The sequence below is a fragment of the Polypterus senegalus genome, chromosome 14 (assembly GCF_016835505.1).
Source record: "Polypterus senegalus isolate Bchr_013 chromosome 14, ASM1683550v1, whole genome shotgun sequence".
In the NCBI taxonomy this organism is placed as follows: domain Eukaryota; kingdom Metazoa; phylum Chordata; class Cladistia; order Polypteriformes; family Polypteridae; genus Polypterus; species Polypterus senegalus.
Genome location: NC_053167.1, coordinates 30,830,579 through 30,849,451, shown reverse-complemented (window position 1 = coordinate 30,849,451; position 18,873 = coordinate 30,830,579). Strand labels below are relative to the sequence as shown.

General features: G+C 36.9%; 1 protein-coding gene across 3 annotated transcripts in view; it reads left to right on the top strand.

Moving 5' to 3' along the window:
- LOC120514943 (calcium-responsive transactivator-like) overlaps nt 1–18,873 on the top strand; it is a 43,300-nt gene that overhangs the window by 5,852 nt on the left and 18,575 nt on the right. For all 3 annotated transcript variants that reach the window (XM_039735605.1, XM_039735603.1, XM_039735604.1), the window contains exons 2-6: nt 3,142–3,218; nt 6,014–6,098; nt 16,633–16,777; nt 16,864–17,064; nt 18,097–18,261. In XM_039735605.1, the coding sequence (XP_039591539.1) occupies nt 3,142–3,218; nt 6,014–6,098; nt 16,633–16,777; nt 16,864–17,064; nt 18,097–18,261 (673 nt within the window). The remainder of the gene's footprint in view (nt 1–3,141; nt 3,219–6,013; nt 6,099–16,632; nt 16,778–16,863; nt 17,065–18,096; nt 18,262–18,873) is intronic.

The window sequence follows — 18,873 nt, the reverse complement described above, 5'->3', positions numbered from 1 at the left end:
GTGTGCCCTGTAGGAACCAGAAGCTGTTGTCACCTTTTGATTGTTTCCATTTTATCATGCTTTCTGCCTAGATGCCTATGCATCTTGGCAAACTGTTGCATAAATCTTGCAGCATCTTGGAGGAGCATTGTGTGTTTCCACTCAGGTTTCTATCTCTCTCGCTCTGTCTCTCTCTCTGATATTTATTCTGATGACCCTGTCTAATATTCTGTTTGAACAAGAAGCATGCATACAGGGCATACTAATACATATTGGCCACTATGCTTCTACATTGGTGTACACAGAACCTCTCCTGCTGCCAGTGTGTCACTAAACCTTATTTGAAGGATTTTTGTGGGACCTATCCTTGTCCTGAACCTATTCTGGTGGTGTCCTATTCTCTAGTGGGTCTCACCCTATATAAACAAATTACACCACTTACACCTTAACACCAGCAAGACCAAGGAGCTGGTGGTGGATTTTAGGAGGCCCAGGCCCCTCATGGACCCTTTGATCATCAGAGGTGACTGTGTGCAGAGGGTGCAGACCTATAAATATCTGGGAGTGCAGCTAGATGACAAATTGGACTGGACTGCCAATACTGATGCTCTGTGTAAGAAAGTTCAGAGCCGACTATACTTTCTTAGAAGGTTGGCGTTCTTCAACATCTGCAATAAGATGCTGCAGATGTTCTACCAGACGGTTGTGGCGAGTGCCCTCTTCTACGCGGTTGTGTGCTGGGGAGGCTGCATAAAGATGAAAGACGCCTCACGTCTGGACAAACTTGTTAAGAAGGCAGGCTCTATTGTAGGAGTAAAGTTGGACAGTTTGACATCTGTGGCAGAGCAACGGGCATTAAGCAAACTCCTGTCAATCATGAAGAATCCACTGCATCCACTGAACAGTGTCATTTCCAGCCAGAGCAGTAGCTTCAGTGACAGACTTTTGTCACTGTCTTGCTCCACTGACAGACTGAGGAGATCGTTCCTCTCCCACACTATGCGACTCTTCAATTCCACCTGTGGGAGTAAATGCTAACATTACTCAAAGTTATTGTCTGCTTTTACATGCATTTTTATTACTATTTAATACTGTTTTTTGTATCACTATACTGCTGCTGGATTATGTGAATTTCCCCTTGGGATTAATAAAGTATCTATCTATCTAAACCAGGAGTTCCCAAACTTTTTTTGGCCGCAGACCCCTTTACCAAAAACTTTTAAAACCGTCGACCCCCTAGTCACATGCAACAGTTTTTCATGTCTGCACTTGCTTTGATACATTCGTTAAGACAATGCACAGACATGTTTGTGCTACATGCATTTCATGCATTCTTACGTGTGACTCTTTCAATGACACATTTTACCTTTTCGTTCGCAAGTTTGGTATGTAATGTGTTTATATCAAAAAAGTGGTTTTTTTTATTTTATTTCTTAATTTAGGTACCTATTGGAATCATAGATATTTTGAAGTAACAAACAAATAGCAGTAGTAAGAGGGTCTATTTTTGCTGTCGACCCCTACAAAGTTCAAATCGATCCCAGGGGGTCAATATCGACCACTTTGGGAACTCTTGATCTAAACTATATTTTACATTCTCAATATTTTTAATATTAATATTAAAAACTAGGGAGCTCGGCTCCCAGCTCACTTTGTTTGCCCACCCCTGGGTTTGGTTAACTGGATATACAATTTAAAGAGATTGTTATTTTCATGGGAATTGTTAAATACTCTTTCGATTCTAGGTTGCATCGCAAATATACACCTGACCGATTTCTTCGAAATTAAAATTGTTGTAGCTTTAATTGTTGCGGGACCACAGATTCACATAGCATATGGTCCATTATTATATAAATCTACATTTTGAGCATTGAATGAAGCGAAAGCAAAAAGATTATTGTAGACTCAGATATTTTTCCTGTAGTGTTTGTGGATTTCACTTTCACCTAACAACAAATCTTTTAATTCTTGCAGATTCGCCTCTTCATTGGGAGGCAACACTGCTTTTCCCTGATGGCAACATGAATTATACGATTTACAAGTCCCCGACTTTAAAACCTTACAATATCTACATACTTCTGACATATCACATATGTCCATATATTCAGTCTCCTTTTGCTGTTCCTGTAATAATTTCCATTTGTTTGTGCTAATGCGATTGTTACTTTCTTTTTTATTGATACTTTCGAATTTTACTACTTTCATATTCTTTAACTTGCTCTGCACGTGTATCGCGCCAACGTTTTTGAATGTCATTATGAAGTCTTTTATTTCTGACTCCGATTGGACCTACGAGGCTTTCAGTTCCACTTGGTCCAGGCTGATTATTACTTTCCTTATTTCCTTGAATTTGCACATAGATTATTGTTCTTTTTTGCGTTTTTTTGCCTTCTTTTCTCTCCAACACTTTTGGTTCTCCTTTCGACACATTGCTTTTTTCTTCTTCGTTTAGTCGTTCACGTGCCATCAAGATCGTGTAAAATTTTTAAGAGCTGAGAGCACATGAAGCGTGTCTGCCAAAAGCATTCCAACAACTGAGAGGTTAGATGTCCGTGTTCACGTAGGACGTCAAAGTGTCTTTCCGAGAAGGTCACGTCTCGACCCAAGATTTTTTATATAATAGAGAGATTTAACAAGCTGTATTTTTAGTATCACGTTTAAAGTAGCCATTGTATCATAGTATTTAATACTGCTGTAATACTACTTCAGATAAGAATAACAGAAACTGCAGTGGAATTGGGTTAAGTATATTAGGTGTTCTAGCTGGTTCTACATAGGCTTGTTTATCCATTTCAAGAAATTTCAAAGAAATAAATGAAATAATGTTGCTTTGCATCTATCTATCTATCTATCTATCTATCTATCTATCTATCTATCTATCTATCTATCTATCTATCTATCTATCTATCTATCTATCTATCTGTCTATCTATCTGTTATAGCATCTTTTATATCCATCTCTCCACCTAACCATACATTTGTGTTTCAAAGGGAGGCAGACATAATATTGTTGCTAATTTATTTATAGTAACTTTTCATCTTTATTGTGAAATGAGAAACAGCAATTGATTTTATTTCACTGTAAATTTCTGAATAGCCATCAAATTTGAATTTATTTCACATACTACAAATAGGTTATTTTTCTTTTTTCCCTTCCACTAAGATGCTGGATGAAAACCATCATCTAATACAATGCATTATGGATTATCAGAGTAAAGGCAAAACAGCTGAATGTACTCAGTAAGTATTATACCTCAAATGGTTCTTGTTAACATTAACAGTTTGTATAGTTACACTAATAATGAAGAAAATATTGCGTTTGGACAATTTATCCTTTAATACAATAATTAAGTTATTTTATATTCCTATAATATGCTGCCAACGTGGTTACAGCTTTTACAGAGGTGTTGTAGCAGTGCAATGCTTAGCTTTACTTCCCCACAATTCTACTTTCAAATCCCAGTCTAGTCACTGTCTCTATGCAATTTGCATCTTCTCCTTAAGTTTTCTGGCCATCTATCAGAGACATAAAGTTTAGGTTTATTGTCAAGTTTAAAAACAAGTTTAATTCACTATCATCATTTACATCATGTTATACAGTATTGAAAGTTTTAAAAGCTGCAGGTAATGCTGCATATTATGGAAGGCCATATTGTCCATACTTTGATTCAGCTGCTTGGAAACACTAACTTTTTGTTTTCATGTCTCTTGTTTCAGACTCTGTGTTTAGGGCCAATTCACTGCTTCAGGATTATTCTTTTCTGAAATCACAGATTTATTTGTCTGACTGTTGTGTGCTTTTGTGTAACACTTTTTTCTGTTTTGCTGTATCTGTTTTGTCTTCGGTTTAACACAACTGTTTTTAGGCTCTGGTAAATGAACCGTTGCTGGAGTGTAATTCTTCCACTACTATGCTTTAATACTATAGGAAGTGTCCTCAAGATGATACAAAGTGTTAAACTTACTCTTAGTGCTAAGACCAAAATATGTAATTTTTGCATTCATCATACCAGAGACTCGTACTACTGAGTCACCATTCTGGCTATCTATGCTTCAAGTAGACCCAATGTGAGTTCACCACTTCCCCTCCCATAAAGCACTGATTCATTAATGTTACTGCTCTTGCATTTAGTGTTTTCACCATTTCAGCTTTAATGGATTGTTACAATTTTATACCTTCCAATGGATTCCCTGTCTATTACTCTTATCACTCCTTATCACTGCAGTGTTTATGAATGTTCTCTATTGTTCTGCATTTCCCATTTATGCCTATAGGACTTCATTAAGTTTTGAGGGATGTAAATGCCTTTTAAAATTTCTTATAATTGTCTCTTTATTTATACTTCTCAATTACATTTTCCTGTATTTGTTTTAAATGTTTGTCTTCATGATTTATTTTTGTACAAATTAAATGTAGAACTTAAAAAAATTGACGTATTTTTCCCAAATCAGACTTGTCACTTAAACCAAATTGTAAATGAACATTTGTATTTCTGTGGGTGAACTCTAGACATAATGAATTAAAACAAATGGTACTGATGCTAATGCACTAGTTAGTCAGGCACTAGATTAAATAGATGTTTTGTTCAAGAGGTTGTAGCCAACACTCAAGCAGATGAACAAATATTAAGACATCATGTTCAGATACCAAACTGGAGTTAATCAACAAGCTGCATTAAACTAAAGCCATCAAAACAAAAATGTAGCTAGTCACAATTTCGTTGAAGACGCTGAACACCATGGTGGATGCTGAAGCATAGTATAAGATCATGCTAATAAAATGCTTTATTAACAAAATAATACAGATTGTAATTAATTACATATTCAACACTGGAACAGAGCATCACCAAGGCACACAGCACACATAGGTACAGCTTAAGCCATACAAATGCTCAGACTAGTGTGTGACATGCACATATGCAGCAAAGTAGGAGGAGTGAGACAGAAATATTACCTTACCCTGTGTGGAGCTCCCTCAGTAACACTGAATAAAAAGTTTTTTTGAGTGAACCTTCTCATTAAAAGATTCTCCTATAACATCCTACCACTTGTTTGCTGCAGTCTATCTCCATCAATGTTGAAGTATTTGGCTGCAATATCATACTGTGAGGCTGAGTCTGTTGTAGTCTCATCTGTAATTAAAGTAGAGGGGGCTCAAACATTCTCTCTAATTCATACTGTTTGTGTTTGTAAAATAATAATTGTAATCTGCTTACTGTAGTTAGTATTGATTAAATCTACACTGATGACTTTGGACGCACACTTACTGCTAACACTGACTAATCAGTCTAGGCATGAAACAATCATACTTGCTACAAGGTTGCCTGTCAACCTATTAATCTCCTATTTACATATATTTTGTGCAAAACAGTGTTTTGTCTCATTAGAAATATATTAATGGAGGCATCCTAGCAATCTGATTGGAAGGGCATTTTAGCAAAACATCTTAAGTGGTCTCATTTCAATTGACTATAGTTTCTGAAGACATCTGGTAGCACCAGAGCCTATTTAAGAGTGTAATACCAAAGAGACTAGGTACATGTGACTTGGTGCAATTTGTTTCTTTTTTAGGGTGTACATTTGTATAATGATGTTTAACTTTGACATTTTTTGACAATGGCAAAAATCACAATTTATTACATTAATCTTCTATGTTGTGACATAATAAAATGTGAAAGCTGGGGATTGATACTTTTTATAGCTACGATACAATCATATGTAATGAAAACACAGCCACCTTATATTTGCTTTTGAAGTTCCTTACTTTTATCTATGCAAATATATGCTGTTTACCTTCCATATGCTACCTTGCTCATGAGGTACATAAATCATACTAATGCTCTTTTAATTTATTATATACAGTGTATGTTATTTTATTTGTAAAAATAAACTACCTTTCCATGTCTTACATGCAGATGACATGTTTTGTGTATTAGATAACAATGCAAAAATGTATTTGCCTAGTTTGCAAATTACTGGGCTGCTGTTACTCCTAATCAGGCAGATGGTTATTTGCCAAGCTTTGCTCTTCACAGATACCAGCAAATACTGCACAGAAATCTGGTTTACCTTGCAACAATAGCTGACTCCAATCAGAACATGCAGTCCTTGTTACCAGCAGTAAGTACATTTTTAGCAAACAATTTCCAGAATATTATGTCTCTTTCTGTGTAAATATTTATGTATGTATATGCTTTTGTATGCAGCAATGACCTGAGTATAAATTAAATAATCTATCAGTATCCATCAGTGCATTCTGAATAAACAAAGTGATGAGTGCCATATTTAAACATGCATGATCATAACACATATATAAAGAAATCCTTATATCCCCACTGCTTGTGTACTTCCTAAAATAAGTAATATATTCTGTCTTTTAGTTAGGATGACAATCATAAAATATTTCATAAACACAATTTCATTTTTACTTTCTTGTTTATGAAGTATAGGGAAAGTATTGCAGTCACCCAAAAATTTGATGTTGAAATTTTGATGAATCTTGACGTTTTAGACATCCATGACTTTCTCGTATACAAAGTGTAGGGAAAGTATTGGACTCCTCCAAAAATTCCATTTTGAGATTTTGATGACTCTCAATGTTTTAGACCTTCCTGAGTCTGAAAATACCATTTTTGGAGTTATGTCTGTGTGTGTGTGTGTGTGTGTGTGTGTGTGTGTGTGTGTGTGTGTGTGTGTGTGTGTGTGTGTAGGTAAACACAATAACTTGAGTAAGCTTTCACTTGGGTCAGCCAAATTTTGCATGCAAGTATTAGGTACAAAACGTAGATTTCTGTCAAACTTTAGGCTATTTCCATTAACTGGAAGTTGTACTTTTACCTTTTATTCATGCAGCTGTAGAGTCTGATTTATCCAACTTTATTTTTATAATAATTATACAATATATTATTAATTTGATTTGATTTGTTGTTAATGGTTCTTTAATGTACATAATGTAAAATATAATCATTGTCTTGTAGTTTGCTCCTCAAATATCCATTCCCATATCTGAGTATACGAGAAAGTCTAGGGGAGACCACTCCTGAATTTTTATTAGAGCCTTAAATTTTAATACTTGCTTATCTATCTAGACTCAAACCATTTTTTACAATACCCTTTTTATTGACACACTTGTTTTATACAAAAATAGTCTTGTGCTGGTTTCCATATAATGTTACAAATTGTAATTATATTTTTGCTGATCCCAATACAGTTCTCCATCTGCCTAAAATATTTTAGGTTTATGAAGCCTTTTTCTTAATCATCACTATATATCTAAAAGCCCAGGTGTGTGTGTCTGCCTGTCATTAACTTGTTTGTCAATAACATTACAAATTCATTGGTCACAAGCCAGAAGGCATGTTTTATTTTAAATGGCAGGAAGTCTAGATGATTCTACTACGTAGCACCCCTTGTCTCACAGTAAAGCCTGTGAAGCAGAAGCAGCATGGGAGGATTCAACAACTAAGTGCTTTACAAATAATGTCATAGGTATTTGTATGGAATTCTTTGACATTGGGCTGGTCTACAAATAGGGTGAATGTTATTCACATTGTTTTAGATAAGATACAGCGAAGCCATCTTTTAGTCTGCACTGAGAAGTACAGTTGAAGGTTGCTAGACTGTCACACTCAAAACATGGAGTAGAAACACAGCCACTAATCAATGACCTCAGTGTAATGCATCAAAAATCTCCCAGGGTTTATCTTTTTTCATTTTGCAGGCAAATGGAGCTAGATAACATACTGTTCTGGCCAGCAATGCAATGTTAATTTATGCAGATCTCTCATACACTATTCTAACTGGGGAATTTCTCAGTCTCTCCTCAGATTTTCAGGATTACAAGTTGATGTTCATTATGTTCTTCTAAAGAAATCAGACTTGCCATTATGAGAGGGAGATTGAGCCGAAAATATGATTCCAAAGCTATAGGTTCAAACTACTTTGGGTCCTGTACATGTTTATTCATCTTGCACTCTTAGTCTCACTGCTCCATTGGGAATCCGGTTGCTTTAGTGCAGGAGAAGTAACTCCCTGTCTCAGTAGTGACTAGGAAATACTAAATAAATTAGATGATTTTGTGTCTATAGCACAAATTCTAAATAATTGTCATTTGACAATTTATAAACTAGTTTTAATTATCAATTCAGTTTATTTTTCTATAGCACTCTTCACTGAATGCAGCTTCAGAATGCTATAACAAGTTCACAAGTAAATGCAACTGCAAACTTTATAAATTACTTAATATATAATACACATAAAAATGCATATTTGTTTAATCAGAAAGAAAAACAAAGTGTTTTGAAACTGATTAAAATAAGTCGAACCCAATAATATCTGTCCATTAATTAATTAATTGTTGAAGAATGACCAGTTGATGGAAGAGGAGAGGAAAACAAAAATGTCCAAAACGTAGCATTTCTGTAGAAAATAAACTTCTGGATGCTCCATTATCAGTTATAAAAGACAAGGTTAGACACTGTCACACTGGCTGCCCATTCCTAACTTGGGTATCCTACAGTAGATTCTGTACTGGGCCATTTAATATGATGAAACAATCTTCCCATCCATTGATTCCAATACTCTGCGTATCTCAGATTTTACATCCGTAGGAAAACAGCTTGGAAGTAGAGCTGTGGGCATGGCTCCAGGTGCCACAGGAGGTCCAGAATGTGCATAGTTGTAATCACTAAATATTCAGATATTGTGCTGATATTTTTCAAATTTTCAGAAGACCAACATGTAGTGATTCAGCAGGACATCTAAGAAATGAAAGTGCATTACTGGTTTAGAGTCATTATAGTCATGTGTACAGAGTACAGTGATTATCAAATGCAGGGTAAAAAGCAGGAAGTAATATTTTTGTTTTTGTTTTGCAAGTACTGCATCAAAATCCCAAACAGCAGGCAAAAGATACTCTGTGATATCTGCAATTTATTCTTTCAGAGTTTTAATAAAAGCTTAACTGAAACACTCAAGTTAAATAGATAGCATCCTTCATTTATAATGCTGCTGGACAGCATGAGTTATTTCCTTGTTAATAAGAACTAATTGCATTCCCAATATTTATAATAAATGTGCCAGATCTAGTAGCATTTGAGCCTCTATTCACATAACTGCTGTAATTTATTAGTTACTATAATTATGATATGTGTATGGAGACTCTGTGCAAACTGCCATTGGGACACATGATTGGCAATCTGAATATGTTGTCAGAGCAACCATTTTGTGTATTAGAATAAAGTCTGTGTCTCACTTTTTTCTCCAAATTTTGCTTTATCAGAAAGAAGTCAAAAGTTTGTACAGTTGGGTAGCATATTTACTTTAGAAAACTATAGTGTTTTAGGGGACACTACAGAGCAGACCTTAAACCGATCAAAGAAACTTGCAATTTTTAAAGAAGATTGTTTTATTAACTAAATAAAATTACAAATGGGGCTTAACATTCAGTGAGAACATGAATTATCAAATAAACCAAAGAAAATAATACACCTAACTAATGTGCTTCTAGGCGGACATATACAGGTTCTCCCTTGTCTACTGCATGGAGAGATTAAAGCACTTACAACTTTCCCAAACCACACAAATGCTCTCCCTTCGAAAATCCTGAAACCTCTGGCCTCTTGTTTGTCTCCTTCCCGCTAGATGTGTCATTGATCTCTTCTCCACAGCCAGCTGTAAACTCACCTGCAATAACAGGTGAGCAGAAGGGCCTATTGAACAATGAATAGAAACTCCCTCTGGGAAAGTCTTCTGGATCACTTCCAAAGTCAGTAGCCCTCTAGGGAACTCCTTGGGTCCTTCTGGTCCCTGTTCCTGTGAGTCTGGCTCCCTATGCCTTCTTAAAGTGCCAAGCCAATCAATGGGTTACCTGGATAAACTATTGGATATCTCTGTTTCTGGGGTTAACGCTTCCCCAGGAATGCTTTGTGCCCAATGAGTAAATAACTACAAGAAATACTAAATTTGGACATAACACTCCCTGTTGTAGTCCGCATACTGCCATCAGATCGGCTTACAACCGGATTCCTGTCCTGCATCACTCTGTTCATGCTGCTGGAGGGGCTCCAAACAGTTCCAATTTTGTAAAATGAATAATACCAGATTGTTAATTGCTTTTGAATTTTAATGAATTAATTTTGTTTTGATGCTTTGATTTAGTAACCGTTTTTTAAAAAAGTCATTGTTTATATAAGTAAAGTTATGTTTAACTTCCTGTACATTTATCACTGGCATTAAATGAATAATCTGTCAAGGTCAAAATGTTTTGCTTAGCAATCCACTAGACAAGAACAAAATCCAAATGGTTCTAATGCTTTAAAAATATGGTTCAAATGGTTAACTGCACTTGTTTAATAGCAGGCATGTTGCAATTCACATAATGTGGTGTTTAAAGGCTAATACTGTAAAATTATCTCTTTTTTTACTACAGTTAACATTCAATCTAGTTGATCAAGCCCAACATAACTGAAAGTTGACTGTAAAAAAGTTATTTTTTGGAAGCTTATAGATACCTAATTGATGGTAGTTGGGGGTAATATGAGTCCTAAATGGATATTTATGCATTGCACATAGACATTTGTCCCTCAAAAGGCTGTCCTTTACTCTTTGGAATTCTCTACTTGAATTCTTAAATCTCTAAATAGAAAGATGTCTTTTACTCCCAGTGTTTACCAATAGATGACTGTATTTTATCTTAGAATAATTGTAAACAACATTCCACCAACATACTTGCCCCATATCCAGATGCTTGCATCTGTGATATAATACTTGCATGCTCCTGCACAACATATTATCCAACTCTATACAAGTTAAAGTTCATTTTCATAATAAAAAGACATGAACCATGTGTGTCTTGTAGCTATTGTATGTGCAATTGTGTAGAGAATGGGTTTCATTACACAAGGTACTCTTGCCCTAGGACATTTTTCAATAACAATGTATGAAAAGCAAGTTTTTATTCTTAAATTAAGAACTTTTTAACTTTGTTTGTCTTTTTTTTAGTGCAGCTGTTGAATTCCAATAGACTCATTTCATGTAGGTTCTGTTAAACGTACATCTTCTTCTTTCGGCTGCTCCCATTAGGGGTTGCCACAGCGGATCATCTTTTTCCATAACTTTCTGTCTTCTGCATCATGTCCTCTCTCACCACATTCATAAACCTTTGCTTAGGCCTTCCTCTTTTTTTCTTCCCTGGCAGCTCTATCCTTAGCATCATTCTCCCAATATACTCAGCATTTCTCCTCTGCACATATCCAAACCAATGCAATCTTGCCTCTCTGACTTTGTCTCCCAACCGTCCAACTTGAGCTGACCCTCTAATGTACTAATTTCTAATCTTATCTATCCACGTCACACCCAGTGCAAATCTTAGCATCTTTAACTCTGCCACCTCCAGCTCTGTCTCTTGCTTTCTGGTCAGTGCCACCGTCTCCAACCCATATAATATAGCTGGTCTCACTACCATTCTGTAGACCTTCCCTTTCACTCTTGCTGATACCCATCTGTCACAATTACTCCTGACACTCTTCTCCACCCATCCACCCTGCCTGCACTCTCTTTTTCACCTCTCTTCCACAATCCCCATTACTCTGTACTGTTGATCCCAAGTATTTAAACTCATCCACCTTCGCCAACTCTACTCCCTGCATCCTCACCATTCCACTGACCTCCCTCTCATTTACACACATGTATTCTGTCTTGTTCCTACAGACCTTCATTCCTCTCCTCTCTAGAGCATATCTCCACCTCTCCTGGGTCTCCTAAACCTGCTCCCTACTTTCGCTACAGATTACAATGTCATCAGCAAACATCATAATCCACGGGAACTCCTGTCTAATCTCGGCTGTCAACCTGTCCATCACCATTGCAAATAAGAAAGGTCTCAGAGCCGATCCCTGATGTAATCCCACCTCCAACTTGAATACATCCGTCTCTCCTACCTCAGACCTCACCACTGTCACATTTCCCTCGTTCATATCCTGAACAACTCTTACGTACTTCTCTGCCACTTCCCGACTTCCTCATACAATACCATAGCATCTCTCAAGGCCCCCTGTCATGTGCTTTCTCCAGGTCCACAAAGACGCAATGCAACTCCTTCTGGGCTTCTCGATACTTCTTCATCTACATCCTCAGAGCAAACATTGCATCTGTGGTGCTCTTTCTTGGCATGAAACCATACTGCTGCTCACTAATCATCACCTCACTTCTTAACCTAGCTTCCACTACTCTTTCCCATAACTTCATGCTGTGGCTCATCAATTTTATTCCACTGTAGTTACTGCAGTCCTGCACATCCCCCTTATTCTTAAATATCGGCACCAGTACACTTCTTCTCCACTCCTCAGGAATCCTCTCACTTTCCAAGATTCCATTAAACAATCTGGTTAAAAACTCCACTGCCATTTCTCCTAGACACCTCCATGCTTCCATAGGTATGTCATCTGGACCAACGGCCTTTCCATTTTTCATCCTCTTCATAGCTGTCCTTACTTCCTCCTTGCTAATCTTTTGCGCTTCCTGATTCACTATCTCCACATCATCCAACCTCTTCTCTCTCTCATTCTTTTCACTCATCAGCCCCTCAAAGTATTCTTTCCATCTGCTCAACACACTCTCCTCGCTTGTGAGTACATTTCCATCTTTATCCTTTATCACCCTAACCTGCTGCACATCTTTCCCAGCTCGGTCCCTCTGTCTAGCCAATTGGCACAGGTCCTTTTCTCCCTCCTTAGTGTCCAACCTCTCATACAACTCATCATATGCCTTTTCTTTAGCCTTCACCACCTCTCTCTTCACCTTGCACCTTATCTCCTTGTACTCTTGTCTACTTTCTGCATCTCTCTGACTATCCCACTTCTTCTTTGCCATCCTCTTCCTCTGTATACTCTCCTGTATTTCCTCATTCCACCACCAGGTTTCATTTTCCTCCTTCCTCTTTCCAGATGTCACGCCAAGCACCCTTCTTGCTGTCACCCTTACTATATCTGCTGTAGTTCCCAGCTGTCTGGTAACTCTTCACTACCACCCAGTGCCTGTCTCTCCTCCTCCCTAAACTCAACTTTGCAGTCTTTCTTTTTCAACTTCCATCATTTGATCCTTGGCTCTGCCCTCACCCTCTTCCTCTTCTTGATCTCCAACATCATCCTACAGACCACCATCCTATGCTGCTTAACTACACTTTCCCTTGCCATCACTTTGCAGTCTTCAATCTCCTTCAGATCAACTCTTCTGCATAGGATGTAATCTACCTGTGTGCATCTTTCTCCACTCTTGTACGTAACCCTATGTTCCTCTCTCTTCTTAAAATACGTATTCACCACAGCCATGTCCATCCTTTTGGCAAAATCCACTATCATCTGACCTTCTTCATTCCTCTCCTTGACACCATACCTACCCATCACCTACTCGTCTCCACTGTGCCCTTCATCAATATGCACATTGAATTCCGCTCCAATCACCATTTTCTGTCCCTTGGGTACACTGTTCATCACTTCATCCAACTCACTCCAAAAAAAAAAAAACTCACTTTCCAGCTTCATAATCATTACTCTGCCTGGCACTCTTTTCACCTCCAAAACACTCTTGACATACTTTTCCTTCAAAATAACTCCTACCCCATTTATCCTCCCATCCACACCATGGTAGAACAATTTGAATCCACCTCCAATCCACCTGGCCTTACTCTGCTTCCATTTAGTCTCTTGCACGCATAATATATCAACCTTCCTTCTCTCCATCATATCTGCTAACTCTCTCCCCTTACCAGTCATACTGCCAACATTCAAAGTTCCTACCGTCAGTTCCACTTTCTTTACTTTCCTCCTCACCTCCTGCCTCCAGACACATCTCCCCTCTCTTCTTCTCATTCTTCTTCTTAAGCCTACATTAGCCAAATTTCCACCAGCACCCTGTTGGCTAACAGTACTGGTGGCGGTCATTGTTAACCTGGGGATCGACCGATCCGGTATGGAAATTTGTATTGTTGTCCGCATATTGATTTGGCAAAATGTTACACCAGATGCCTTTCCTGACGTAACCCTCCCCATTTATCTGGGCTTGGGACCGGCACGAAGAAACACACTAGTTTGTGCATCCCCTGTGGCTGAGTTCTGTTAAACGTACATGTTGGCTAAAATTAATAAATTAAATATATTTTTAGGCAAAAAACTCATTCATCAGTCCACAGCGCAGCAAATATTTGTAAATATATCCACCCATCCATTACCCAACCCGCTATATCCTAATACTTCAGTTAAAACTATACTAAGCAAAAAAACTTAAACTTTACTTATGTAAAGGTTCATAAAAATACATATAAGTAAAAGCTTTGAAAATCATTAAAATTAAGAAATTGCTTCAGTTATTATGAAGTTATTAAAGAGATTGGAAACAAAAAAGATGAAACCAAACTAATCAACAGAAAGAATCACATGACATTATATTCAGTAGGCTATTTTTTTTATTTGTACCAATTTGACCTAGTGATATTATCCATCCATTCATGCATATTCCTTACATGCTTATCCATTGCATGGTAGTGGGGCAGCAGGAGCTTATCCAAACAATCATCAGGTGCAAGGCAAGTGCAGTACCTGGGCATGGGGTTAGTAAATCACAGGGTGAACACTCACTTAAGTGCAAATTTAGTAATACCAATTCACGTAAACCTCATGTCTTTGAACTTTGTGAGGAAAGGGGGCACCTTGAGGAAACCTATATGGACACTGGGAGAACACGCAAACTCCACACAAGAGACACCCATAATGCACACTCCAGTCTCCTTATTTTGAGGTGGCAGTGCTACCAATGCACCACTATGCTGTCCTTAGTGATATTATAATGATATTATAAAATGAAATGCTCTTATGCAGCAATTTTATTTACAATTAATCAAATACATTCTTTCTCTATTCAGTGGTGTTGTCAAATGAGTTTAATAATCTGTTGTTTGTCCACAGGTTAATCAGGGTTGTTATACAAACAAATGACTTTTTTGGTTGTTGTTTTTCGTTAGTTTTTTTCCTCTGGTCACTTGTACTTATCCTAGAACTATATTTAAACTTATGGCTTCTTCTAAATCTAAGAAAAATCTAAATTAATACTATGTCTTACATCCACTGCTGCCAAGTTGTGCTCCACACCTTTGCAGCTCTGCACTGAGAAAACCTTATTAAGAAAACAGAGAGGTGGATAATGTAATGTAAACTCTAATGTTAAACATTAAACCTATTGTGATAACTATTAGCCTATACATTTAGTATGATGCCTCATGAGGACCCGTTGAGCTCAAATCAACTTTGAATACCCTGCTTCTTGGTTTGGAGCACTTATCAACATACAGTATATTTATTTTAGTGCCCTTTGCAAAGAATAATGTCCATTTCAGAGCCTATCTTCCAGACTTTTTTTTTAAGAATTAGTTATTTTTGATTATTTTGTCCTTGGATTTATAACATGCATTTGTGTTTATACCTGTGTATATTTCAAACTTACTTTATCTCAGTAAAGGCCCGCAGCAACAAACATAAGCCAATCATACAAATATACACATTCTCTGTGCCAAGATGACCTTACCAGTTACCATTAAATAACTTCTCATTAATGCTGTAGGATACAATATCAGGTTCCCTAGTAGAGACTCACATTATTGTAGGTTTAACATGAATTCTGTTAGGAAGTCGATCTCGGAACAAATCACGCTGGAAATCAATCGCTAATCTTATCTTACCCCAAATAGGTTCTAGAAGATAAAGAAAAATTATTCACATTTTAGCAAAATATATACAATATAAATTGAAAACACAATAAAAACTTCATTACATAAATACACAGACCCCTCCTATGCCAGAAATGTTCTTGCACACCCATCGTTCCTGCTTCATGTTTAGGCTACAAATCTCACGTTTACATTTAACACACTTTCCTACTTTTAGATACAACTGAGTTTGTTTTCAAGTGACTGAAGAAATAGCATATTTTTTGGTTCAAAACTAATTAACACAAAAAGGTCCCATTTGAAAATTAAGAGATAATACAGCCTTAGGCTCCCTCTGTTGGTTAATGAGTATTATGGTTAAGCAGAAAGCTAGCATGTATCTTTTTTATGCACTAATACATATTAATCACCTGTATACCACAAAAATATTACATTATTTATTAATGGGTTGGATTTTTACTCAATTAAACATACCACACATTTTTTATTAATGTTCTAACCATTTTGGATGTTAGCCATCACATACTTATACCACTCTTCTTAGTTTTGGAAACACCCCAGCTAACCAGAGTAGGCAATTACAGCCCACATCATGCATTGTAGAATTATATCAAAAGATTGGCTGGTGAACATGTACATTTGGAATATGAAGGATATAAGTTAAACAGTGTATTCATGTAGTGGAACCAAGTGCTTTAAAAGTTGAAATGCTAACAGCTTTGGAATTTGAGATATGGGCATTATCACCCTTTTTTGGGTTTTGTGACAGCCAGACTAGGCAATTTAGAATTATTCACCACTGAAAAAGATGTGCATGACCATATGGTACAGGGTCATTTCATTGAAGACAGGATTTATTTTTCTTCTTTTTTTTTTGCTGTTTTACACATGTGCTAAATTCTACAGCTGACTATTCTCTTAAACACCTATTGACAGCCTCCCACTCAGAACATCAACATGGGTCCAGGAGGGCTGAACCCAAGTGGGCCAAGCCAGACGCTCCACTCCCAGAATAACCTGAATGACAGCATGGCATCTGGTCTTCCTTCCACCTCTCTTATGCAGAGCCAGATGACAAATGGTATTTAAAAACAGACTACTTTATTATTTTTTTGCTTTCTAAAATTATTCATTTAATGTTTTTAATTCTATTATTTTTTTTGCAAGGGCCAAACCACATGCCAATGCAGCAGTCTGGCCAGACATCTCTACCTACTACTTCCATGAGCATGGCGGTCAGTAGCCACAGCAATGCCACAGGTTATAGCCACTCTGTATCCTCATCACAGAGCCTGCAGATACAAAGTCAAGGCCAATCAATGAGCAACTATGGTTCCCGGACAAACCTTAACATGCCGTCCAATCAAGGTGAGGTCAAAAAGGCTTGAACAGTGTACATAAAAAAAAAGGCTGATATGCATGAACTACACTAATACAAACCAGCAATAGTTCTAATATATTTATTTCAAAACTCATTAACGTATTGCTTTGAAATTACTCATAGTTTAATGTGATGGTATTTTGAATATACTGTAGTAGGAAATGTTTTTGAGTCCAAAACTGAATATAATGGGGGAACCAGAAAGACCAAACTCTGCCATAGATTAGACAGAACCTTTAGTGTACAGTTGGTTCCTCAAGGTGGCTGGCATCAGACCTGACACACCTGCTCTGTTCTTCCTGTTATTGTACCGCAAAGCTTTTAAGAGTACAGCAGCATCACATCTCTGATCTCATCACATGGCATCATAGCTTTTACATCAAATAAAGCATATGCACATTGTAAGACTTTTTTCTTGCCATGAGGTTGAAGTATTGACATATTTCTTTAACCAATTTTTTTTTTTTTTTTGCTCTTTTACTTTTATACATCTAAGCTACTTAAAGTATGTGCTAGTTTTCTTAACACTTAACATAAATACAACCACGCCAAATGAGCCAAACAAAAGAATACATTTCCCTCTGGATATATTAGAAGAAAGTTTCTGATAAGGGAAAATTACCTAAACTAATGCAGAAAATGTAACAAAGTGAATATACAATTTAGTCTCTCTGCTATTTAAACACTTGCTTAATATTTACCAAGTTGTGGATCCCTGTGGTATATTTTAAGTTGTAATGACCACACTCATCATTGTCCAAACCTGAGAGACACAATTTGATTAGCAAAGCTTGCTGTTCTCTCATGCTGATCAGTAATAGTGTAAAAATAAATTGAAATTAGTGAGCTTAATTTTATTTGGACTAAACTATGAAAAACATGTTTGACTGTGTCAACCTAACACAAATTGCCACCCATTTCTGTTCAGTGTGTTTTTTATACTAAAAGCTGGCAATAACAATGATCTAAATGTGTTTTAGCCTTATTTTGCTAAACCTTTTCTGTAAAAATGTCTTTAGTGTCAATGCTGCACCAACAAGCTGCAACATCCCATTACACCTCAGCACAAACAGGGAACCAGCACTACCAGGGGCAACAATCTATTGGAATGCTGGGACAGGGTAACCAAGGAAACAATATGATGGCACAGAGGTCCATGGGAAGCTACAGACCTTCACAGCAAGGTAGGAGACTTTTGCCTTTTTTTTGTAAAAGTATCACCCCATTATACTCACAGGTTTGAAGCATCTACTTATGCATTTAAAAAAAGGGTAAGAAGATTACAAGAATCTATCTGGCAGAGCCTTTTTTATAATCAATAACTGAATAAAATTATCTGTAGTGTAACATACAGATAATGGGGCTTAGGAAATACATTCCTAGTAAAGCTAGAACCATGTCCATATAATGTAAGTAAATCATGAAAATTCTGCATAGTAGACCACTCTCAAGCAAAATAAGTATTTTTAACAAACTGAAGTTAACTGACTTGTTTCTTTCTGGAAATGTGTATTGAGGTTGAATACTTTAAGTAAGTGGCTTGAATCTCAATTTAAAGTGGTCAGTTTCAACAAATAAAGAAATGCAAACTTTCATGTATGAAAGACCTTCAGCCCAGTATCTTATTCAGTTTTCTGAAATGGTACTTTAGTTCCATGTTCTTGGCCTCATGCCATTACTTTGTGCTCTACTCACTTATGTCAGCTGTCTTTCTATATGGAAGGCCATGACCCCCTCAAATCCTATAATGGCTGAAAGGTATCACACATTCTGGCATCCTTTAGTTAAAAAAAAAA